Raw genomic sequence first — 26,639 nt, forward strand, 5'->3', positions numbered from 1 at the left:
TTCTTGTTGCTTATTTGTAACCAAGTCACTTTGCTTCCTTTACTAATTTGGCAAAAATAATGAATAGACATGGAAACTGCCTTGCATTGTTCACATTACTTGTATTTAGTCAGTGCACCCCAGAGGTAGCTCTCGCAATGCTTCTGCAGTGCGTGATTCTAAAGAGAACAGGTATGCTTTGGGCCCAACATAAAAAAAAAATTACTTCCAAACTCTCATTGCATAGTAATAACAAATAACATTGTTCCTTTTCCCATATCTCCTTTGGAAACTGTCAGGTGGGTTGCCCAGAGGTTTGCTGTTGTGCCATCCGCCCCAGAAGTGGATGCTTGTATCTTTGAAGTGTTAAACTGAAGTGCTCTGGAATGCTTTCTAAAAGAGGAATGCTGTATCAATCCAGATGAGTCTTAAAACCAAGTGTGGCACATGGCAGATCTGGGTTTGATTCCTGAACCTGGTTTCTCCTCCTTGGGCTTGCTGTGAAAGCAACATTCATAGCATAGCTCGCCATGACCCCTTCCCCAGGACATTGCACAGTGGCAGGAGGGAGCCATGGGCTGTGGTCCCTGGCTAAGGATTATCATTGTGATAACTGGGCTTGAAGCTTATTTTAATAAATGGAGGAAATCCCTGGGTAGTTGTGAATAAAGGCACATGACACTATAACCCGCTGAAGGCCAGTTCCAATTGAACTAGAAGGCCAGAGGAGCGAGCAGGAGGAAACTTACAACTCCAAAAGACCCAATTATGTTTTGTAAAACTGACCTGAGATGTATGTATGCTTGTTGCAGTAAGTAATCTCACTCTATTGTTAGTTGTCTCTTGGAGTGTTTGGCAAGTTCTACCTTCTAAAACTGCTCACAGAAACAGTGTACACACAAATTATTCTGGAAGTCTTATGCATTTGAATAAATTAAATTAGAAACATTAAAAGTGCATAAAAGTCTGGAAACCCTTCATTCATATTTACTGCATATGGAATCACTTTGGGAAAAGCATGCATTCAGAGAGTTTAATTGAGTTCATAGCTACAGTATTTAAAACTGAAATAGAAAAATGCCCCTCTAACCAGTAACATGTGCTCTTTAAGCTGAAGCAGCATTTCTTCAGTCTGCACCTACACATGGACAGTGCAAAGTGCAACTATGTTTTGTTTATAACCCCCATCAACTCTGATCACAGGTTAATTTAATAAGGCATCATGGCCAGTGATTCCCCTACTCCCCAAGACAGGCACATACATAGACTCACATGCTTAAATACGTCCAGAACATGAGCTGCAGGAGGTTCAAGGCTTTTTACCACGAGAAGCATGTTTGCCTCTTTTCTATGTACCACCAGTGACATCTTCTGGTCTGGTTCAGCAGCACATTGTTCCCAGCCAGCACAACTCTCCCATCAGGTAAATGAAGATTCATGTGACTTTCAAATTATAGTAGAGCAAGAGGCATTTCAGCCTGCCTGACTTTGCTTTAATCCATGCATGTATAGTGCTAAAATATAGCACTATCTCCTCAGAAGAAAAAAAAGACTTGGACATTTTTTCCAAAAGCTACAGAGCAGTTGAGTGGAACTGCCCATAAATTTGCAGAGAAAATGTTTCTAAAGGTGAGCCGCGTTTCTGAAAGCTGGTTTGAAATGTCTCTCTAAGATGGTCATATCACTGGAATTGAATGACATGATTTGGGGCGGGGCAACTACGTTCTAATGAAGGTGAGGCACAAGCTTGGTTTGTATTTGATCCAAACCAGAACAGGAAGAGTCTGAATTGAGCCGAATGCCCTGTCCAACCTCCAGTGTATTAACTATGACATCTTGGGGAGCTGCACATAAAATCACTGCTGGGCAGACTGGCTAGGCCTTTTTAGTCTTTATCTGCTGTCATTTACTATGTTTTACTATGAAAACAATTGCGAGTGAGTCCAGACCCTGAGATCCTGTTACATACACACAACTGTTCTAGGATCCTACCTGAACTGTGGAACAAGCTTCCAGTAACTGAAATGAAGTAGTGGGCAAGGTTGACAAAATTGCAGGAAACAGCTGATCAGTAAAGGTCCTTCATAAATCATAACGTGCAGCAATTGCAGATCCTGCAATATTATGGCTTCTATCACATTTTAAGTAGGTCCTTACTAATAACCAACAGTGACAGGAATGAGTCTGCATTTTATAAAGGTATTTGTCCTTCAGGGAAGGATCTGAACCAGCTTTCAGCTTAAAGCTAATAGTCTGTGAAGTGAGTCAGATGACTCCAAACATTACATTAGTTGGTCGTTGCTGCCCATTTTGGAAAATGACTTTCATTTAATGTGTTCTCCTAGCTGGCAGCCTCTGATGTTAAATGCTAAAGTCATCTGGATCAATGTCAGAAGACGATAAGACTCATCTCCACTGGCAGGCTGTGTTCTGAGGACCACAAGCAAATGCAATTTTTCTCTGCTTTCTGTCTTTTTTTCTTTTTCTAGGTTGTTGCTTATCACTACTGCCAGGCGGATAATGCCTACACCTGTCTGGTGCCAGAATTTGTGCACAATGTGGCAGCACTTCTGTGCCGATCACCCCAGCTGGTTGCCTACAGGGAGCAGCTGCTGCGAGAGCCTCACCTTCAAAGCATGCTCAGTCTGAGGTCCTGTGTGCAGGACCCCATGGCCTCATTCCGCAGAGGAATACTCGAGCCCTTGGAAAATCTTCACAAAGGTTAGCAGAGCAAATTCTGCTTTTAAGTTCTGAAAATTCCTGGACTGCAGCAGGCAGATCCTAGGCAGGATTCTTAGTATATTTTGCCTATGAGAGAGGAAGAGTGGTTTGCACAGTGGATTCAGCCCCTTTTTGTATACTTGCAACAGTAACAAAAGATTGTGAAAAATGATGTAAATGCCACAGTCCAGTTAGCAGGTCAGCTGTCATCTGATGCATGCAAAGTCCAAATTGGTCAATGATATTCCTGTAAATGACACTTACAGTGAATTTAGGCTTTCACATGGCTCAGTTCCAGAGGGAGGCATGAAACAGACACATGAGAAGGCTTTTAAGTTCCCTGGGGCTGGCACGTATTCTACTGTTTACTCAGAGTTGCACATCTTTTTTTCTGGAGGCCATCCTGGTTTACAAGCACATCTCCCTCTAAAGAGGTAGCAAGTGTTACTTAAACAGCTGGCGAGTATCATACCACACAGCGTAGCATGTTAGCTGATGTAAACGGGAATTGGCCAAACGCGCCTTTTCCATTTTCAGGTTCCAGTAAATGTTTGCGGTCTTGTGGTTGCTGGGCTTTCCAGATTGCTCAGGTGTGCCATATGTGTACCTGCAAAGAAAATGTGGGGTTTTACAAAGCCATGCTGTAGCAGTGCACATTAAGAGAGGAATTTTCAAAAGCATTTCTGTGCGCAAAATGCGCTTTTTGAAAATTACCCTAGGGGTTGTACACATAAAAAGTACACTGGGAAGCGATTTTGTGTATGCTTTTACATGTATTCGAAAAAGGTGTTCCTGGGAGCAGAGATAAGGATGGGGAAACCATTTACATACATATTTTTGAAAATATGCACAGAAATATACACATTTACATTTGCTTCCAAGCAGACGTAAATGTGTGTGCTTATGCTATGCAGCAGTATGCCTGTATGCATGTAAGTCTGCTTTGAAAATTAGGCCTTTTATAAAATTGGGCTTTAAGTAAAACATGAATTAGTACAGAGAAAAAGAAATAAACAGCCTTATTTGGTAAGATGTGACAGCAAAGCAGTCCAACAGAAACAATGCACCCAACAAACCGTAATAATCATCCTTTCCATGTCATTACTTAGACATTAATTAGGATTTTCTGAACCAACAGGACTGTGCGTCCCTCCTCATCAGCTCTTAATAGAATAAACTCTTGCATAGCTTATGACATTATAGTTTTTTGTTCTGTGTTAGTTTTCATACTTAACACCCAGCATTGTCGTCAGTATGGCACTGTTCCCTTTTCAGAGGCTGAGATGTAGTGGTGTAATTGGGTTCTTATTTTTGGTTATAAAACCCGTGCAGCCAAACATGTATTTTAAGAAAAAGCTTTGACTTTGAGTGTTCTCCTATAAACGGCAAGTAAGTCTCCTTCCATAATGGTCATCTTATCTGCTCCCACACTGCTGAAATATGAAGCTAATTATTCTAAATGGGAACACAAGAGGGAAAATGCCCGCTATGAAAGAGAGCTGCGGTTTAATAAAAGTGGGGGTGGGCAGGAGAGAGAAGAAGATCTTTTGATGATGTTACATGGTGACAATGACAAAGGAGTGAAATTAATAATAGAGCATCTAAACAGCAGCAACGCATTTGGATTTAATTTCAGACACTTTTAGGTTTCAGCTTCTAAAAACAGTAATTGCATCTGGAGAGCCTACATTTTGTAATTTTCAAAAGAATTCTGTACTAAACTTCATCTCACCACCCAATAATATTATCCCGGGAGCCCAGGGGTTCACATGTCATAGCCAGGTGAAGGAAACGTCACCAGAAATAGCCTACATGTATTTAAAATCAGATTAATTAAGGAGAAACTCCATGCATTAAAATGAGCTCAGTATTGTTTCATAATATATGTTTATTTATTTTCATGTGACAGTCTGCTTTTAGCACATCATCTCTTGGCTGCCTGCCAGAATTCAGTGACATGGGAAGATGTTTCAGTGACCATTGGTGCACCCTTTGGGCCAGCTGGTGTGTACTGCACATTAGTGCAGGATGTGCTGGCAAAACAACAGCATTGTCTTGGTGCTTAGAGTTTTAACCTTCATTTAGCATTGCAACTAGTGAGGTATACTTTCACCTTCTTCCCCATGTCCCCTCCCACCTAAAAAATCTGCAAATGATGTTCAGCTCTTCATTATCATAGTACATGTTTTGGCCATAATTCATGTGCAGTTCACATGTTTTGCTTTCTGCTTAAATCACAGTTCTTATTGCCTGAGTTTATTGATCACATTTGTGCTGGTCTCAAAGTGTCTCTTTCTCACAAGCAGTTTTTCTGTGGCCATGATGAATGGGCAAATTAACTTTGCCATTAAGTGAACTGTTCCATAAGTGCATGACCTTAATTTACAGATGATATCAGAGGAATCCCTGCTGTTTTTAGCCCTTGATACATTCCAGTATCTGTATTTCCAAAACTAGCTTGCTAAAGTGGGATGCTGCAAGCTAGATAACACTTTCTTAGTGAGGACTTGAACATGCTTTCCAAAGCAGATTAAGGTTCGTAGCCTAAAAATGAGTGTAGTGGCCTGCATGAGCTCTAGAATAACAGGCAATGTTCCAGAGAGAATTAGAAACATTTCCAAAAGGCAAATAGCACCCCACTCCTCCCCACTAAAAGCAGCTTTATTTTCTTATCTTTTCCCTAGTTTCATGGTCAGGGCTATACATACCTGTGACAAAGAAAAAAGAAAACCTTTCCATTTATCACTTGTACTATTAAAACTTGTCTTCCCATTGCTCCTTTAGTCTCTCTCTATCAGTGAAATAGAGAAAGGTTGCTGAACATTTTTTTTATGATGTGTTGATGTTTACATTTTGTCATCTTAAATACATACATAAAGTATATGATGTATATTCATGCATACATGAAGTAAAATAAGGTATTGGTCTTCTCTTTCAGATTTTCACTATTGCACCAAGTTATATCTGCAGTACTGAATCCAAGCAATTTGATTATGTTAAACTATGTTCCACTGTTCACTCTTCCAGAGAGAAAGATTCCTGACGAAGATTACATCATTCTAATTGATGGGTTAAATGAAGCAGAGTTCCACAAACCAGATTACGGTGATACTATTGTGTCGTTCTTGAGCAAAATGGTGGGAAAATTCCCATCCTGGCTTAAGCTTATCGTGACAGTCAGGACTACCCTACAGGTACTGCAGAATGCTTGCTTTCTTGATGACCTCATTCCTTATCATGTTTGAGGGCTCCCTAGAGAAGATATGTTAAGACTGATTTATGAATTGGTTTAGGTATTGAGCATCATTTGGAAAGGAAAGCTAAAAATCACAAAAAGTGGGAAAAAAAAATCCAATCCATTGACAGCCTTTACTTTCACAATGTGAATTGATTTCCCAATAGCTGTCATCATATGGAGAGATTAGCATAAGAAATGGCCCTAATAGACACTAGATGGGCAGCATCTGTTTGTGTTGGAAATCCTTTGATGCTGCTGAAATAGTTCTCATGTTCCTGGTGGGGCAGTAAAACCAAACATTACTGTTTCATTAACCCTTAATGATCGAACATAGAACAGCACTAGAAATGACTCTAGAGTCATAGCATTACATGCCTTGTGTGCAGGTGGGGAAAGCAGGAAGCAACAGCAAATATTTTCCGTCGATAAGAAGGCTTATTTAGCCATGCTGTCTGGATGACCATCATCCGGGCGTCACGGGGTGGATCTGTCTCTCTAAGTTCACAGAGCTTTCACCTCTGCGGCTGTGTGGCTCTTCCCATGAATATCATGTCAGTCATCTCGATTCTTTTTTTTTTCTGCCCTCTGCATGGACATATGGATCAAGTTTCTCAGTTTTTCTCCTCAGATCTTCAATTTTTTCAAATTCTTCTTCAAACAAAAGCACTTTTAAGTGCCACAATACTTAAGTCTCCTGATTTTAATTACTAATTGCTAATGTGGGAAAATCATGTGCCTATTACTATCTGTGCCTCAGTCCCGACAATGATCAAGCAGCCTGCAGGGGATTGCTAGAGAATGTCCCCCAGGGCCCAGTGCCAAAGAGCCACAAAAATCCAGACCAGACTCTCTCTCACCAATCACTTTCACCCCTCCCCCCCAGGTGCCACCCACCTCATGTCAATTTTTTCTCTCATCACTATCGCCTACTCCAAGACCAATCTCTGTCGTCACTGTCACCCTTTCCCACCCAAGATCAATCTCTTTCTCATGAGTCACTCACTCTCCCAAAGCTGTCACTGTCTCTTCATCCCCCCCAAAGCAGTCTCTCACCAGTCACTATGAACTCCCCCCAAGACTAGTCTCTTTCAGTCACTGTCTTCCCCTACCCCACAACCAGCATCTCTCTCCAGGAGCGTTAAGGAGCCACTGAATATTCAGTAGGCTCCAGCAGGAGTGTCACTGCAGGCAGTGCTGCTACTGAAGAATGGGACCAGCAATCTGCCTATTAATTGCCTTCTAGGTCTCCTGCTCTGCTCCCTGCCCCAGACTCGAAATTGGCTCTGCTGCAGGCTACAGCTGTCCCATTCCACCCTGCAGTTCCCTCACTGACATTCTTGGCAGACTCAGCTTTTTCTTTTTCTAAAAATCCCCCACCGAGAAGAGTGGCCAAGCAGCAAAGGGGACACAGGAAGGGGAATCGATGCTCAGCTTTCCTTGACTTTTTTTGGGTTTTTTTACATACTTTTATTTTTGACTGATGATCTGGGGAGGCAGGCAGGCGGCCGTGTGGCAACCAAACACTGCAAGACAGAAAGCAGCACTGCCGAAGACTTCAACCGGCAGGTATCTTGCTTAGCCAGGCACCAAAGCATAAGGGAGACAGCAGAAAATGGTCAGCTGCACGGCACATGCACCACAGTAACGTGGGACACTGCACTTTTTGTTGTATAAGTTTGAGAGGCAGACGCCACAGGGGCCTTTTGAGGGGGGGGGTATATTTTGCCATCTGAAGTGGCTGCCTCACCCTGCCTCATTATAGAACTGCCTCTGCAATTCCCTCGCCTAGATCTTTTCTTCACCTCTCAGACCTAGAAAGAGAAGACTAATCTCTGATTCATATATCGTCCTCTTGTTCAACAGACTCAGAGGGCTCGGGATGTGACCTCTCATTTAAGGACCTTAAGCGTTGATGCTCCCCTTCTCTGCAGGAACCTTTAAGCAGTAGACCTAAACTTCCTGTAAAGGAACTTCCAGCCCCCAGACCTAGGGTCACAGACCCCAGAATTCTTTTGGCAGCGCTACCTCCTCCCGGGAGAAGGGGTTCCAGATCCCACTCATCTCAGGATTTGAGATTTCACTCTTCCCAAAGCCTGCTGAAGGTAAAAACACAGGGAGAGCAAGGACACAGCAACTCCTGCTACCTCTGCTTCTTGGGGAGCTCTATAGGGATCTCCTCAAATCCCCCTGAGGAGCCCATTGAGTCTTCTTTACCACCTGAAGACCTTACGTATTCCAAGTTCCTGGAAAAGGTGGGCACTCTTCTGAAAGTGGAAACCCACACAATCTCTGATCCTAGAACGGAGGCGATGGACATTTTAAAGATTTTAGACATCCCATCAGAGTCAACATCGCTCCCCTCACATTCACTTCTTGATTTGGTCATGGACCAAGCGTGGGAGGCCCCTCATACCATGCTCATGACATCCAGAAAATTAGATCTTTAATTCAGAATGCGGAAATCTACACACTATAGCATGGTTCAGATTCGACATGCTTCTGTGGTAGTTGAATTGGCTATGAAACGAGCAAAACAGACAACATTGTGCTCCACTATGTGCCCCGCCAAGGACAACAGGCTTCTGGATGAGTTTGGTTGCAAGGTATTCCAAGGTTCCATGTTAAATGCGCGCATCCACAACACCAATTTTACATCATGAAATATCCTTGGTTTCTAGAGAACATAGTGACCAGGGAACACCACAGCCGTTAATAGACCTGGAAGAAGGTTTACGTCACCTCCTGAGAACTGTCTATGAAGTTTTTGTTATATCAGTTCAGTCCTCAGCAATTTCCATCATGGCCAGATGTATGGCTTGGCTACACTGCAGCACAATTTGCGACGACATACTTGACAAGTTAGCCAATTTGCCATGTAGAGGGGACAACCTTTTTGGGAAGAAGCTGAGAGAAACAGTCTCCCAAATAAAGGAGCAAAATGTGGCAGTATAGTCATTAACATCATCTACGGATAACCAATCTGCCACCAGAAAGTAGTGATTCTCACATGGAATGATGGTATATAAAACATTTAAATAAATAAATAAATAAATAAAGTAAGTATTATTTCCCATACAAAAAGCCCTTCTAACCAGCGCAAGTCATATAGGCAATACCATCTGTATAGGATGCCTACCTACCAGCAATCAAGGCCTCAAACTCAACAGCCTCGCCAGAGAAGTCAGAAACCACAACAGACTCCACCCCAAAAGCAGCAGCAAGGTTTTTGAGGCAGGATCAGCCACAATACCTGTTGCATGTCAGGGGCAGGATAAGTCTCTTTTCTCGAGCCTGGTCTAAGATCACAACTGATCAATGGGTTCTCAACATAGTCTCCCAGGGGTACAAACTGGAATTTACTCAACTTCTGTTGACGCCTCATCTAGTGGCACCCACAAGAGATCACGCCCAGATTCCGTTGTTACATCAGGAAGCACAGACTGCTACGTCAACAAGCGATCCATGCTCTCCCACTTCCTCACATCAGTAAGGGCTATTATTCCCAATACTTCCTTATTCCCAAAAAATCTGGGGGGGTCTCCATCTGATTTTAGACCTGCGTGCTCTCAACAAGTTTATCAAGAGACAAAGGTTCAAAATGAGTTCTGTTAAAATTGTGACATAGGCACGGATGAGCCTAGCCTCCACTTAAATTGTAATTTTCTTCTAAGTGAGTAGTCAAGTTAAATATAATAGGGGTATTATCAGTACTTTCTACACGACACTGACAGCCATAAGTAGTTTTGAGAGCACGACAAAGGCCTCCTTGTGCCATTAAAAGCTAATCTACGGGCTTGCAAGGTTTCTGTTATCCCTCTTAATTGAAGGGCAGAGGGCAATGTGCCTGTGGGTCTCTACAGTAATGTTTTTAAAGATTTCTACAGTAGCTTGTAAGTGCAAAATACTGGTTTCCAATCTGGCTGTACTATGGCCAGCACCAAGTATAAAGCAACCCAACAATATTTTTCAACAGTGATTCCTGCCTAATATACAGCTCGATACTGTAAGGCCGCGGTAGAAACAGTGCGGCAGTGTCAGGTGCACCCTTCCTCCCCGCACGCACAGTTCTCTTGACCTAGCGCCTGATACTCTCTTCTAATTGCATGCAAATGCATGCCGCGGCTGTGAAGCGTTAGGGAAGGGTTATGCCCGCGCAACCCATTTTACTGTATAGGCGCTTAATACAGCGCCTATACAGTAACCTGGGTGCGCTGGTACCTGTCATTTCAAATGTCATTTCAAATGACATTTGAAATGACAGGCACCAGGAAGTGTAAAAAACAAAATTTTTAAATACCTGTCGGAGGGCCGCTTGGGTCCAGGCAGGCGGCGGGATCCGGGGGGCGGGTGGTCGCGTGTTAAATCCAGGCGGTGGGGGCGGGTGGACGCGCGATAGTTTCAGACAGCCGGGGGGTGGGTGGTCGCGTGTTAAATCTAGGCCGGGTCGCACAGACGCGCATTCATCCAGGCGGAGGAGCCGGCGGCAAAAGCAGCCGGCTCCTCCGCCTGGATGAATGAATGCGCCCCTGTGCGACCCCTGCGATTCGGTGCTCAAGGCAGTCACATGCCGTGACGTCGGGCGTCGTGACGTCACGCCTTGAGCGCCGAATCACAGGGGTCGCACAGGCGCGCATTCATTCACTGCCGGTGGGGGCTGCCTCCGAAAACGCAGGGCACATGGACCCCAGTGGAAAGCTAGTTCCAAATAAACCTATTAGAATTGAGAGCAATAAGAAACACTATCAATATCTTCACTCCAATGCTCCACGGGAAATGTGTAATGATTCATATGGACAATCAAGTAGCCATGTTCTATGTAAACAAAGAAGGAGGGTCAGGTTCCAGGATGTTGGCCAAGGAAGCAGTGCAGATTTGGGATTGGGCAAAGAAAAACAAGACAATCCTACGAGTATCCTATCCACCGGGGCTGGCAAATACAGAAGCAGACAGCAGAATCTTTCACCCTCATGAATGTTCCCTAGACCAAGTAGTAGCAGAGGACCTTTTCAGCCATTGGGGAACTCCATGCATAGATCTATTTGCATCGGAGCACAATACAAAACTGGTGTTACGTGTGGCCTCGAAAGGCCTTGCATTCTGTTACGTAACGGGGGTTTTTAGTGTGCCCTTGGGCCTCGTCCCGACCCCAGATGGATCCAGGACCGAACCGAGGGTTGACGGCGTGTTCCACCATGGCTGACGGTCTTACCCTCTGCCAGGCCGGCAAGCTCCCATGGCCAACAACATGATGATGTTGGAATGTGAATGGTCCTCCGACCATTCCGAGCCCTTTCGGACCTGCTGCATGGAACACCATGGAGCAGCAGGCCTGGTCTGAGGTCGAGGGCAGACGGGCCTTGACACGAAGACATGACAGCAGGATTGATGCAACGGCATCGCAGACGAAGACATGACACCAACGCAGATGCGAAGACATCATGGACCAGTGGTCGATGCGACAGCATCCCGGACCAGGGTCGATGCGACAACATCAGGAACAAGACATGATACCAAGAGTGATGCAACGGCATCCAAGACGAGACGAGGAACTGACGTCGTCCAGACGAGACGAGAAGCTGGGCGGAAGGACATTGGCACTGTCTCTCAGGGCGCCCTACTCAGCCCACCCATGGGACTGAGTCACAGACCACCCTGTCCCACTGCGCACCCTACACAGCCCGAGGAGACTGATCACGGACCATGCTGGGAGCGGGACAAGCGCAGGGAAGGATCCAGTTGAAGCAGAACTCCAACGACGGAGCCGATGTCGTCCAAAGCTCCACCAACGGCTGGCAGGACATGGCGGCTCAGGAACACAGGACACCAGTCCACCTGTAGGCTAGTCCATGCTTGGGCAAGACATCATCCGAGGGACCCTCGGCCTAACAGGTACCAGAAGGCTCAAGAGCGCTGAAGACGAAGACACAGGAGCAGGACATCAAGGAACCTGGAACATCAGGGAGCAGAAGATCAAACCAAGACACCAGGACACCTGGACGGGGACCTCAGGCACGAACATGACTTGGCATGACAAGACGAAACAAGAAGAACTCCATGGAGAAGACAAAGAAGACCTGACGGAGCTCTGGCAGGCAGGAGCCTCCAGAGTGAAGCAACTCCGATGCAAGGTGAAGACTGAATGACGGAGCAGCCCTTTTATAGGGCTGAGCAGGAAGTCCACTCCCTAGATGGGGCCAGCACACTTCCTGTGCCTGGCCCTTTAAATCCAGCAGAAAGGCGCGCGCCGGCGCCTAAGGAAGAAGCAGGAGAGCTGTGCAGGACCGCGGACAGCGGCCTGCACTGACGTCAGACGCCAGGGACGCAGGGCTGGGCCTGAGGAGCAGGCCCGATGACAGCAGCGGCTCCAGCCGCTGCAGGAGACCCCGGGGGCAGCTCCAGTTGCTATTCTAGCCCGGGGATGCGGCCTCCGGGCCGCGAAGATCACAAGGATGCTGGCGGCGGCTCCCAGCCGCGAAGATGGTGAAGCGAAGTCCGCAGCTCCTGCTGCGGCGAAGACAAGACCCCAGGGCAGACTCTGGGCCGTGGGAGAGATGGAAAGTCTGTGGCTCCGGCCGCATGGGAGGCCCAACTCCGGTGGTGTCCGACCGCGGGGGAAGGAAGCAGCATGGGGTGCGTGCCTGCTCACGGGGAGACCGCGGGCAGCGCAATTCATAACAACTGGACACCTTTTGCTTAATTCTCCCCAGCAAATGGAGAGTACCTCAGAGCTCATTTTTAATCCCTTGGTCAAGGGGCCTCATGTATGGATATCCTCCAGTTCTTCTAATATCCTGAATGATACAGAAGGTAGACATGATACTCATTGCTCCAGCGTGGTCAAAGCAACCGTGGTATGCCTATTTAGTACAATTTTCCAGTCAGCCTCCAATATTCCTGGGGAACAGCTCAGTTACTCACACAGGAGAGCAGGAACCTCATTCACCCAATGCTTTCCTCCCTGCAGCTGACAGTAAGGAAATTGTGCAGCAGGTCCTAGGACATTTCCAACTCCCATCTCATATTATCGACATTTTAATAGTGGCTAGAAAACCTTCCACCAGGAAGAATTACATTTACAAGTGGAAAAGATATTCTGATTGTGCTGCCAGCATGGAATTGATACACAGACTGATATGACCTATATATACCAATATCAATATCAACCTTCATCTTGAACCCAAATACTTCTTTAACAAGTTTATTCTAAATTAAGCCTTACATTGTCTCATTCTAACATGTTATACTCTGCCTTTGCCGAGATGTTACATATTTCTTTGTATTGTGTTATAATTTATAACCTGTTCATTGTATGAATTTGTTACACTGTAAACCGGAGTGAAGGCATTCAGCTATACTTCGGTATAAAAAAGAATATAAATAAAAAAAATAAAAATAAATTGACCCTTTCACTTGCATCCCACTCAACTTTCCACCTCAGATCTAGCAGTGACATCCATATGTGTACTCCTCAGCGCAATAACAGCTTATCATACAGCAACGGAAATCCCTTCAATTTCCTCACATCCCCTGATTTTGTGCTTTATGAGACGTTTGCTGTGTTTTCGCCCACCAGTAGGAAAACCCCTATTCCATGGGATATAAACATTATCTTGGAAATCCTAATGGAGGCTCCTTTTGAGCCTTTGCAATGCAGTTCCTTGAAGCACCTAACATAGAAAGTTGTTTTCCTAGTCACAGTCACATCGGCTGGAAGAGTAAGTGAATTTCAAGCTCTGGTAAACTATTCACCATACTTGCAATTCCACCATGACAAGGTCTTACTGCGTTCGTATCTGTCCTTCTTACCAAAAGTATTATCAGCATTCCACTTTAATCAGACAATTTCATTACCCACCTTCTTCCCTAAGCCACATGCGAATAAAAGGGAAAAGATACTTCACACATTGGACTATTAAGGGCCCTGGCCTATTACAAGAGAAGAACTCAAGCAATTAGACGAACATCAAAGCTTTTCATTGCTTTCAATCAGAATGATCAGGGAAAAGCAGTAATGAAAAGAATATTATCAAACTGGATAACTCAGTGTATTCAATTCTGTTACACATCATGCTCAGTGATATTCAGTAACAAAATTAGGGCGCATCAGGTCAGAGCAACGGCGACCTCTTTAGCGTTCCTGTGTAACGTGCCAATTGAGGACATCTGTAGAGCAGCGTTGTGGTCATCGATTCACACTTTCACATTCTACTACTGTCTTGATCAACAGTCAATGGCTGAGAGTGCATTGGGATCAGCGGTGTTACATCACATCCAAAAATGCTGAAGGGCTATCCACAGCATGCTGGGTTGCTAATTAGAGACTGAGAATTGTTACTTAACACAAGCAGCCTTCAGCTTGGGCCTCCCAGACAGTATGGTTAAATAAGCCTGCTTATTGACGGAAAACAGCAAGTTTGCTCACTGTAAATGGTGTCTTCCATGGATAGCAGGATGATTTAGCCATTTGAACCCTCCTGCCTCTCTGGACAGACATCAAAGTGTACTCTATATAGATGAGCTTTATCATGAACTGAGAAGACTCACACGAGATGTGCGGGAAGAGCCATGCAGCCACAAAGGCAAAAGCTCTGCGAGCTTAGAGAGACGGCCCCGCCTCATGATGCCCAGATGACATCACCCAGACAACATGGCTAAGTCATTCTGCTATCTACGGAAAACACCATTTACGGTAAGCAAACTTGCTTTTCTTTAAGCCAGAGTTAATGATCTCCTAAAGAGAACAGGAGACCAGGAAGAAATAACAAGAAAGGTACTTTGAGTGGCAGTGGAGGCAGGAGATACAAAAGGAAGTATTGTGCTTTGGGTTTTTGGGTTTAGTCAAATTGGTCCAGGTTCTCAAATTTTTCATTTGATTTTTTTTCTCTCAAAACCTTTAAGAAAAGTTTAAAAACATGGCTTTTTAAACAAGCATTTTATAAAGAGACTGGAGAATGAAAATATACAGGAATAGGCAGAAGAACACCAGCACCCAGCACTATTCTAAGAATGTGCATTTTAATAATCTATGAACTCTACCTCACAATAAACATAATTGTAAACACTACAAATATGATTTTTACCCGTAAACCGTACCTTACAGGTACACTTGGTCATGACCTACTTCACTAAACGATTGTCTAACGACTTATTGTAACGGAACCTTTTGTGGCACCTGTTAGAATGTAGTATGCATCCACCTACATTAATTTATGTGCCTACATGATACATGTACATGTACATGGTATATAACTTAGCGACGGTATAGAAAAGAATTTAAATAAATAAATAAAATGAAAATGAAATTAGAAAAGGTACAGAGAAGGGCAATTAAAATGATAAAGGGAATGAAATGATTCTCCTCTGAGGAAAGCTAAAGAGGTTAGGGTTCTTCAGCTTGGAGAAGAGACAGGAGATATGATAGAGGTCTATAAAATCTTGAGTGGAGTGAAATGAGTAAATGTTAATCGGTTGCTTATTCTTTCACAATGTACAAAAACTAGAGGGAACACAATGAAGTTATTAGATAATACATTTAAGACGAATAGGAGAACATATTTTTTTTTACTCATTGCATAATTAAACTCTGGAATTTGTTGCCAGAAGATCTGGTAAAAGCTCTAAGTGTAGTGGGTTTAAAAAAGGTTTGGACAAGTTCCTAGAAGAAAAGTCCATAAAGATGAACTTGGGGAAATCCACTGCTTATCCCTGAGATAAGCAGTATGGAATCTATCAACATTTTAGGATCCTGCCAGGTACTTATGACCTGGATAGGCCATTGTTGAAACAGGACACTGGGCTTCATGGACCTTTGGTCTGACCAGTATGACAATCTTATGTTCTTATCTACCAATAACTAAAGGCTCAAAAGATCAGACTGTAACTTCCCCTCCCATCGTGTGTGGCTTACTTTTTTTTTTTTTTAAAGGAAATCACCAAGTTGCTGCCTTTCCATCGGATCTTCCTGGACCGACTGGAGGAAAATGAAGCTATAGACCAGGATCTACAGGCTTACATTCTCCACCGCATACACAGCAGCTCAGAGATCCAAAACAACATCTCCCTAAATGGGAAAATGGACAACACCACATTTGGTAAACTCAGCTCTCATCTGAAGACCCTCAGCCAAGGTTCCTACCTTTACCTAAAACTGACCTTTGATCTGATTGAGAAGGGCTACCTGGTGTTGAAGAGCTCTAGCTATAAAGTAGTTCCCGTGTCCCTGTCTGAGGTGTACCTACTCCAGTGCAACATGAAATTCCCCACACAGTCTTCCTTTGACCGGGTGATGCCGCTCCTCAATGTGGCTGTGGCCTCCTTGCACCCTTTGACTGACGAGTATATTTATCAGGCCATTAATGCAGGGAGCGTGGAGGGCATCCTGGAATGGGAGGACTTCCAGCAGAGGATGGAGAACTTGTCCATGTTCTTGATCAAGCGTCGGGACATGACTCGCATGTTTGTCCATCCTTCCTTCCGAGAATGGCTTATCTGGAGAGAGGACGGTGAGAAGACCAAGTTCCTCTGTGACCCTAGGTGAGCAACAATATTTTATTTATAGTAAGCAGTTTGAAAGAGGCAGGAAGGGGTGTTATGAAGTGACCCTGATGTTAGCTCTGAATCTCCATTGCTATGTCTTCTGTTATTTGCCAATAGTACCATTTTCTCCCCTTCCTTCTCTGCAGGTACCCCCTTTGCCCCTGCCAGTTCTAGTGCAACAGGCTTTCTTCTAAAACTAGTTTCTATAACCTCATAGATATTATGGTTATGACTAATCCACCTCCACAATCCTTATGGAGGTCACATCATTTCATCTCCTGTTGTTCTTTGCAGAAAGGGTATGACAAGCTCATATTACAAGACTTCTGCTCTTACAACTTCTCAGTCAATTGTCAGAGTGCAAGTGTATGTGTCATTGTGTGACAAGTAAATAAAAAAAAAAGCTGAAGGGATTATTCATTTGCTGAAAGAATGCAAAGATCTAACAAAACCTAAGTCAGAATGTCCGATCACAGTGCTACATCATAGCTCAAACTGACACACAGCTCTGTTTTCAAGTATTACCCAAGCTATTCTCTCTTCTTCTGCAGCTCCCACAGGCAGTTTCCAGAAACAGGCTGGGGAAATGAGAAGTGCAAACCAGCCATTAGCCAGCCATTAGTTTTCCCCAACATACACATAAAGGGAGAAAATGGCAGTTCTATGTTGTGTAATATTTTCACAAGCCACTTCACCCTCCGTTGCCTCAGGTAGAAACTTAGATTCTAAGTTCTCTGGGGATAGGGAAACACCCACAGTACCTGAATGTAATCCACTATGAAGTGTCACAAAAGGTGGAATGTAAATAAAATTAAAAAATAAGAAAAATAAATCTTCTAGCTGCAGGGGTGACAGTCACTGACAACAGAGCAGATTCGTCCTGTCAGCACTAGGAGATCCCCTAGCAGAGTGGTGTGAAAAATTGCTTTACTGTTTAGTGGATCTCAGGGGAAATTTGGTCACCTAACAATATTGGGGCACCCCTTTCCCACCCACCTCCATTACAGTATATTTATTTATAAAATTTATAACCACACATCTCAGCGAGGCAAAACATACATAATTGTTATTACAAACTCCTGTGTAGTGCATCTCTTCACAGAAGAGGTGACCAGATGTCAGTGGCCGGTCTCTGGCCCCTAGGGTCAGAAGTGGCCAGACGCTACTTTTATTCTGTAGCTGGAATTCAGCAGACCTTTCAAGCTGCTGAGTTACTGACAGGTGTCATTTATTTCTTCTGACATTTCAGAGGCTCTTAATGAAAGGATGTTGTTAAGAGAGTGGCTGTCTTTCCAGTGTTTTCTGTGATAGTATATCAAGTTATATCTAAAGGCCCTGGATTCTGAGATTTTGAAAGAAAGCAGGAGGAAAAGCAAGATTCTATGGGAGCAAGTCCCAGTATTGAGCCCAGGGATCGCCTATTAAAATAAGTATTAGTACTACTATTATGCATTTCTATTCCACCTTTTTGTACTTCAGAGTGGATTATATTCAGTTACTGTAGGTAAGTAGTAGAGAAAAGCTAGGTTTTGTGTAAAGAAATGGTGCCAAAGGAATTTACATAAACAAATTAAACTATACATTTGTACCACCCTGCACCACCATGATGTGTGTGCTTTGTATATTTAAATACTTTTATAATACATTTAAATATTGAAATGTATAGCTGCAGTGGGAAAAAAGTAGAATATATGCAGTTATTAGTGCAAATACCTGTCAACAGGGAGAGCAATGTAACATTGGCTGACTCACATCTCCCCCACTCACCCTTCATTTATTTATTCATTTGTTTGTTTTTATATACCGATGTTCGATCTGGCATATCACAACGGTTTACAGTGTAACGCAGTTCCAGTAAGATTTATATTACTTACTTTACATTGTAACTTCGTTTCATTTTTAACATTTTAACATGGAGTAATTGGTAACATATCACTAACAATTTAACTAACATAAGTAATGTTTAATGACACTTAACTAACTTTTTAATTCTGTGTCATTGGTAACATTTAACAAAGTAACTTAACATTCTGACTTGGTGTCGTCGGTAATGTTTATATTCTAATATTTTACCTTCTGGCATTTTAACTTGGTGTTGTTAATGGCATATTACGTTGAGACTTCAGGTCTTTTGACGTAGGAACTTGGCGTTATTTGTAGTATTGTAAATTAGGAGGACTTAAGAGGGAATAAGAGAGGGGTCAAACTGGTATAACAATGTGACATTTACATGGTAACATAGAATATAATGGTATACTAAAGTAACGCAGAGTACAATAGGATGGTCAGCTGTAATATAAAAATGTAACATTTGAGAGCAGTAATTTAATGTAAGAAATTAGATGTGCAATGCAGGATAGAATAGAGAGGCTTACAGCTGGTGCATGGCTTACTGCTGGGTGGGCCTTAGGTCGCTGTCAGAAATGCTTTTTTAAAGACCATGTTTTGATATTTTTTTTGAAGGATTGGGTTATGAGATCCAGTCTGAGTTGAGGCGGTAAGCTGTTCCAGAGTGAAGGTCCTGCTATCGATAGGGATCGTTCCCTTGTTATGGTCAGGTGTGCTGTTTTTGGTGAGGGTATTGTAATGAGTCCAGTGTTGGAAGAGTGTAGTTTTCTTTGAGCAGTGTGAAAGTATAGGGTGGAGTTAAGCCAGTTGAGCTTCTCATTGTGAAGAGCTTTGTGGATCAGGGTTAAGAATTTATATTGTATTCTGTGGTGGATGGGTAGCCAGTGTAGATTTTTGAGTATTGGGTGTGATATGATCGGATCTTTTGGTGTTGTTAGATGTGCAAGTAAAAGAAGGAGAAATAAGCAGACTGCATAAACCATACAGTTCTTTGGAAAGAAAGGATATTTAGGTTACACCGAAGCTGGTAAAACACTTCTTGGCCTTGTATGGTAAGGAAATAATATGTGGAGATATTATTCTGAATTCATGACAGTCATTCCATGAGGATCATACCTGATGCACATAGATCTTCCATAAGGTGATAGCTGAAGGAGGTGGCTCCCACCATTGAATTAGAATGCACTTACCAGCAATCAGGCAAGCTTAGCAGAGAAAGAGTTTGGCAAATTTCCCTTCAATGGGAATATGTTTTAATGGGTCAAAAATATATAAATTGACACGTTTTAACTACTGTGTGCTTAAGCATCCTGCACAGTGCATCAAACACTTTATCCCAAAAAATTTGCAATTTTATTACAGGACCAAATGCCATGAAAGAAGGTACCCTTACTAGTCATGCATTTACCACTAGGTCAAACTGTGCCATATCTGATTGATAAGCCCAGACAGGGTATATATAAGTCCTCTGTAGGAATTTGATGTACTCTGAAGCAGGTCTAAAGTTATCCGGCTAAATTAGCCAGATATAACTGAAATTCAGCTAAGTTAGTTGGATAACTTTGGCACGTCCTGGAATGCTTCTTTTTTATCCATTTAAATAATATTGTAACTGGATACCATTTTTCTGGCAATAATTTAGCTAGCCAAGTGGCTGAATATAGCAAAACTTGTCATTTAAATGGATAACTTGGTTATCCGAATAAATGGCTTTTGAATATGGACCTCCCAGTTTTTTATAATTGTATTGGCTGAAATATCCAGAAATTTATGCTATTTAGAAAGCATGGGAATTGAGATTTTAATATTCCATGTAGACAGAACCAGTCAAACTGGAAAGCAACAAAGGTGTATAGGCAAGTCTTTTGCAGATATTCCAAATAGCGCTTGGCTTGCAAACTTGTCCTGTAGCTGCTGAAAGCTCTCTATTAATGTATTTATTTATTTGTAAATGATCGACCACAGAGCCACACCTCTATAAAATTGTAATAAAACCACAAAAAGAGAGGGAAATGTGTGTATATATAATAAACATATACAAAATTTTCAACAATCTTAAAAATCCCTTATATACCCATGAGGAAAGCGGTATCAGAGAAACTGATATTGTGAAAAGATGTGATCCACTGTCCCTCACCCGCAATGGGCCTCAGACAGTATCAGAACTATACACCGTCAATTCACATCAACTGCCGCAAACCTAATTGATATGGTTAGAACTTTTATTGGTGCCCTAGCTGGTTGATCACAATTTTTCAGTGAGAGTGTGATAAGATTTTTATTTTATGAATAAAGTGGTAAAAAGTTTTTTCTAAATATATACAAAATGAGGTCTGCGGTAGATGATTTGAATTGACGGTGTATAGTTCTGATACTGTCTGAGTCCCATTGCGGGTGAGGGAAGTGGATTACATCTTTTACACAATATCAGTTTCTCTGATACCGTTTTCCTCATGGGTATATAAGGGATTTTTAAGATGGTTGAAGGTTTTATATATGTTTGTTTATTTATAGACATTTGATATTCTTTTCTAAGAATGGCCTCAAGCTAAAGTATAACAAATTTAAATCAAACAATAGCATTTGAAATAACTTTGCAGTTAAAACGGCTTTGAGAGCCTAATGGTGTTTAACATATCCCTACTTGAAGGTTCAGGTAGTTAGGTCAGGAGACTGACAGAGAATCTGGCTGAAGAGCCTTGCCTTAGCTTTTTCCCTGAAATTGAGATAACACGGCTCAAGTTGTTGGTGTATAACTGCTGAAAGCACAAAGTCTGATAGAGGAAAATCTGAGTCCAGAAAAGTAGTAGAAAAAATAGCTGTTTGGGAGGCCTGAAGTTCTCTTCTGAGTGTGTAGGAGAAGTTGGGAGAGGTACTTGGGGTGCCTATTGATTCACACACTTAAAGGTGAAGCAGAGGGTTTTGCATTTTATTCTGCTTTTGACTAGAGCCAGAGCAGTTGATGTAGTATTGGTTTAAAGTGGTCAGTTGATTTGGGTCCTACCAAACTTCTAGCAGCAGTGCTTTGTAGGATCTGGAGGCACTTCATACTTTATTGTGAGATGCTGTTGAACAGAGAGTTTCAGTAATCAATGTGGCTGGTGTTGTATGCATGGATTAAAGTAACAAGATTGTGTTTATAAAGGTAGTTGTGTTTGAGGATCTGCCTCAGATACATAAAGTTCTTTCTACCTTAGTGATGTGAGTTTCCTTTGTGAGGTTTCAGTCATGTTGAATTCCTAGGCTTCATACTGACTCCTTAGGACGTAAGGGGCTACCTATCAGCGAAGGTAGTAGCTAAGGGAGTCATTTTCAAAAGAGATGGCACGCGAAAAGGGGGGCGGAGTCAGCCCCGGAAGAGGAGGAATCGGGGCGGCACCGGGACAGACGCTGCGGTGACATCACTGGCCAGTTTCGTGCTGAATAACTACACTTTTTATGGTGTAGTTATTCGGTGCGAAAGCCGGCAGCCAGCGCACCGCAGTGGTGCGATGGCTGTCGGCTTTCGCAGGCCCGCCCCACGCTTCGCCCCCCTGCCCCCGTTACCGCTAGATTTTCTAAGGTCTGCAACCTTAGAAAATCCAGGCCTAAGCTAGAAGAGTTGAGATTTGTAGGGGTTTAGTTTGTTTGTGATTGCTAAGGCATTAGGCTACTGCTAAAAGACAATCAATCAGAGATTTCCAATACAGTCTCTTTAATGTTTCCCAGATGTCAAATATTAAATTCATGATGCCACAGATGGAAAAGTTGAATAATTATGCGGCAGTCCCAGCTTCCTTCCAAGAGTTTTCCAGGCCTACCTCACTAGGACAAATAATAAGCTGCTATTTTTAATACTGTCAGCCAGCTTTTCTGATTGTGCATGGGGAATTTATTTTAAGCATACAGGAGAAACAAGTTGTCTCTTTATTCCCAATAGCAAGTATGTGTTATTAGCTGGCCAGTCACTGGTCTGCCAAAATGCAATATTATAATTGTGTATATCTGGAAATGCCAGTCCCCTATTTTGAGTTGGATAAACCAATTTTGTGATCCCTAATCTTGCTTTTTTTCCCCTCTCCAAATGAAAGAGGACATTATTAAAGCTTGCACATCAGAGAAATGGTGAAATTTTGCCAACTAGCATCCCTGATCAGCGGCTTGACATTTAAAGGCTAATTTTCAAACAGTCTACATAGTCTAAAGACCATGGGTGCTTTGTACCTATTGACTTTAGTCAGAATTTTCAGTGGATTTATGTGCAGAAATCTGCTTTGTGAATGAAGCCCCCTGCACCATACATGCGCAAAGTTACTCCTACGGGAACCCCTCTCCACCTACTACAAGCACTCAAAGTAACCACTCTTCACATCTTGCTGTTCAAAACAAAAAATCTTCACTGAAGCTGGTAGAAGGGAAATTAAAGTCCAAACAGGAAACACTATTTAATAGTAGAATCCTGCAACAGAGTGCCCAAGAGCTGACCGGGACAGGGGGGCTATACTTAAATGGGAGGCATTTTGTGAACACTGTGAGTGCTGCTGGGAGGCCAAAAGGGAAGAACATGATACAGGTAAGCGTCGTTGGCTATGGAGAAACATAGACATTTCCTGTGAGCCTTGTGGATTGAAATATGCATGTAGGCATTTTTGAGGTCCAGAGTGGTCAGCCAGTCATTGATTTTTAAATGAGGGAGGATGGTTCCTAGATAATTCATCCTGAATTTTCCTTCTTTAGGTGTTAGTTGAAATCTCTGAGTTCCAAGATGGGACGGAGACCACACATTTTCTTAGAAATGAGGAAGTACTTGGAGTAGAATCCTTCCTTAGGATTGACTTCCATTGCGTTTCCTGCAAGGAGGGTTGACAGATCTCACTGAAGAAGCTGGAGCTATTCTGCTTTATGGGATTGTTTGGAGGCAAGATTCTGAAATGTAAACAATATCCCTGATGTATGATCTTTAGTACCCAGTGGGCTGAAATATTGAAGCCTTCCCCCCACTGGAAGGCTGATCAAATCAAATCTGAGCGCTTTGTTGATATTGTAATCAAAAGCTGGGATTAGATTTTGGTTGTGTTTGCTGCAGAGACTTGGATTGTACTCTTTTCATAGCAGAAGGCCTGTGTTTGCCTCTGTTGCAGGCAAGGACACTGAAAAGGGTAAGCTTAGAGTCTTCATCATGAATAGTGTGCCTCCTGTAATGTTGAGTTTGACCTTATCTACTTGTAAATGGTTGCTCTGCTGTAACTGTGAGAGTGTAAGCAGAGGTTTTTATTAAGAAATACTGTTTTGGTTTTTTTTTTATCTTGTCTCCAAAGAGATTCTCATGTGTATGGAGCATCAGCCAGTTTTTTGTTGTACGTTCTCACTAAGATCTGATGCTTGCAGATCTTCAGGCCCCAGTGGCTACTGCCAAAGGTCCTGGAGGAAATAGTTTATTTATTTAAAATATTTGTATTCCATTACATGAAACGTTTGGTCATTTTGAGCTGATTATAGTAAAGCATAAACATATTAAAATACACATACATACAAGTATCGTATGCATTGTAAGCTGATCGAATTCCACATGTCTCTGGTAATACTGGAGTAAAGTGATTCATGGTATCTGTAAGAAGTAGCTGGGTCATGTTTTTCTGCTTTTGTAAAGACTTCTACATGTAACCCCTCATGGTTTTAAGGTCCCAGAGCCAAGTTCACTGTTCCGGACCTCTTACTCTTCTCACCATTTTTTCTGCAGTAGTCAGCCACTGGGAAGCCGGGGTCCAACCGGCAGGAAAGAGGATTAGCCTCCAGGGCCCTGATATGGTCTCTTTCTCCTCTTAGCCACTCTTCCACAATGCTCACGACTGTAGATCTCAACATTTTCAGCAGGCTGATTCTCAGGCTGCAAGAAAACAGGCAGACACTTGGAGTATGTGTTTAAACAAAACATTACTGTAACCTAAAAAAAAAGAGAATCCAGGCAAAAATAGCAAAAATCATCATAAGGAAGAACAGAATGATAACACCAAGGGGGGCGCCACTCTTTCTATCCATGCTCAGCCTCTGAATCATTAACCAAAGTCCCTTTCCAGTGATAGGGAAGAAAAACTGCTCTCCACAAACCAGGAAATTAAATGGTGGCAGAAAAAGTAGCTCCCCCTTCTCAAAGAGACAAAAAGACTCTCACAATAGTTCATATTCCTGGGATACCACACACCTCACTTCTACTCGGTGGAGAGTAATGTGGTACCCTGATCCTGATGACTCTGCTTTAACCGGACACAGAGCACAATTACCAAAATCCAGTCCCCCTCAGACGAGAATTTGCCTTTCTGAGCTGGGAACTGATCGGAAAAAAATAGCCAATTTTCTAAAAGTCAAAAATTCACTCTGTTCTTCTCTTCTTCCACAAAACTGAATCCTTTAGGTCTGTGAAAGCTCTGGCAGGGCTTCTGTGCTTGAATAATCCCACTAGTACACGAGGACACAAAAGATAGGATTTCTTCCTGCATCCCTTCTTGTTGGTTGGAAGCCGACTGGGATCAGCAGCCCCAAAAATTCCAAACTTGCAAAACTCAAGCATACTCAACCCATATTATAAAGGGGTGCTTAACCAATACCTAGGGAGGATCTAAAATGTAAACATCTCCCAGCAAATGGAACATGTCTAGAATGGATGTGAAGCTACCGTTACATACAGATATTTTACCATGTACGGCTGATGGGCAGCTATTCTGGATAGTAACATAGCTGTCTGGAAAATCTTTTTTGCCATAATATCCAATAATTTAGCATTCTTATCCTTATCTAGGAGTCCTAGAACAAGTTTTAGAATGCTTTGCTTTCTTCAAAGCTGATTCCACCATCCCTGACTCATTTGGGAACTGCACCATGTACTTAAGATCCAGTTTCCATGCTACAGTTAGAATAGATAATGACATTTGCCATATTCTTCTTTGGCATTTAATTTTCTGATTTTATTTGTGATTTATATTCCTCCTTTCAAGACTGGTTAGCCATGTCAAAGCAGATTGCATTCAGGTAGTTTCAGGCAGGTAGTTCCCTGTCCCTAGAGGGTTTACAATCTAAGAACCTCATTCACTAATCATTTTTCCGATAGACAAAAAATGGGAGAAAAGCTTCAGTAAATCAGGCCCTAAGTTTGTACCTGAAACAGTGGAAGGTGAAAGTCAGAAGGAGTGTCAGCAGGATTTGAACCCTGGCTTCCCTAGTTCACGGCCTGCTGCTCTAACCACTAGGCAGCTACTCCAGTTCCAAGTTCCTGTACCACTCTTTAAACCGGAACTATCACTACTTGTTTTGGAGATTGGATGTATTTTAGGACACAAAATATATACTGTATCTAAGTTCTGTCTCCTCTTGGAAAGTAAATGGAATAACCTTGGCTGGATATGACACATCCTCCATTGGAGATGTACTTTTGGTATGTTGAAGAGAGGGATCTAATGAAAGTCTGATAGATTCTTCATTATCAGAATTTTATGAGAGAGAATCATATGATTGGGATCCCCCTTGAGTGTTTGGCAATATTATAGGAGGTTCTTCTGATGCTGGCCTATGTTTGGATGAAGATGAACCTTAATACCGTAATTTTTGGGTCAGGCTGCAAGCGTTATATAATGTCACCCACTTGTGTGCTGCTTGCCTATGGAGAACATGAGAGAGAGAACAACCCTGTCTAGTTTCTTTGCTTAGGGTGAAACACTCTGAAATACAGCTATTAGCAATCACAGCAGCTACCGGGCTAGCATAAAGAGCTTTAATATTTTGTATTATTACTTGTAAGCCCAGATTTTTTAAGTATAAAGAAACAGACACCCCATGAAATTCTGTCAAGCATTGACACAGTAAAAATTCCTGCTTTAGTCTACTGGTAAATTCTAAGGCAGCTATGATTTTGTGTACACTAAAGGGTAGATTTTAAAAAATTGCGCGATCGCGTACTTTTGTTTGCGCACCAGGCGCAAACAAAAGTACGCTGGATTTTATAAGATACACACGTAGCCGCGCGTATCTTATAAAATCCGGGGTCGGCGCGTGCAAGGGGGTGCACATTTGTGCAACCTGCGCGCGCCGAGCCCAGCGCGCGCTGCCTGTTCCCTCCGAGGCCGCTCGGATTTCGGAGCGGCCTCGGAGGGAACTTTCCTTCGCCCCCCCCCCCACCTTCCCCTCCCTTCCCCTACCTAACCCACCCCCCCGGCCCTATCTAAACCCCCCCTTTCCTTTATTCCACGATTTACGCCTGTGAAAAGCAGACGTAAATCTGCGCGCGTCGGCCGGCTGCCCCGCTCCGTGTTCCAGTCCCGGGGGCTGGTCCGGAGGCCGCGGCCAC

The 26,639-nt window shown here is 42.9% G+C and overlaps 1 protein-coding gene across 3 annotated transcripts in view; it reads left to right on the forward strand.

The window, feature by feature from the left end:
- The window catches only part of TANC2 (tetratricopeptide repeat, ankyrin repeat and coiled-coil containing 2), a 1,188,344-nt gene that overhangs the window by 1,023,732 nt on the left and 137,973 nt on the right, over positions 1–26,639 (forward strand). For all 3 annotated transcript variants that reach the window (XM_029572386.1, XM_029572387.1, XM_029572388.1), the window contains 3 exons: positions 2,469–2,700; positions 5,728–5,894; positions 15,864–16,471. In XM_029572386.1, the coding sequence (XP_029428246.1) occupies positions 2,469–2,700; positions 5,728–5,894; positions 15,864–16,471 (1,007 nt within the window). The remainder of the gene's footprint in view (positions 1–2,468; positions 2,701–5,727; positions 5,895–15,863; positions 16,472–26,639) is intronic.

The sequence above is a fragment of the Rhinatrema bivittatum genome, chromosome 12 (assembly GCF_901001135.1).
Source record: "Rhinatrema bivittatum chromosome 12, aRhiBiv1.1, whole genome shotgun sequence".
In the NCBI taxonomy this organism is placed as follows: domain Eukaryota; kingdom Metazoa; phylum Chordata; class Amphibia; order Gymnophiona; family Rhinatrematidae; genus Rhinatrema; species Rhinatrema bivittatum.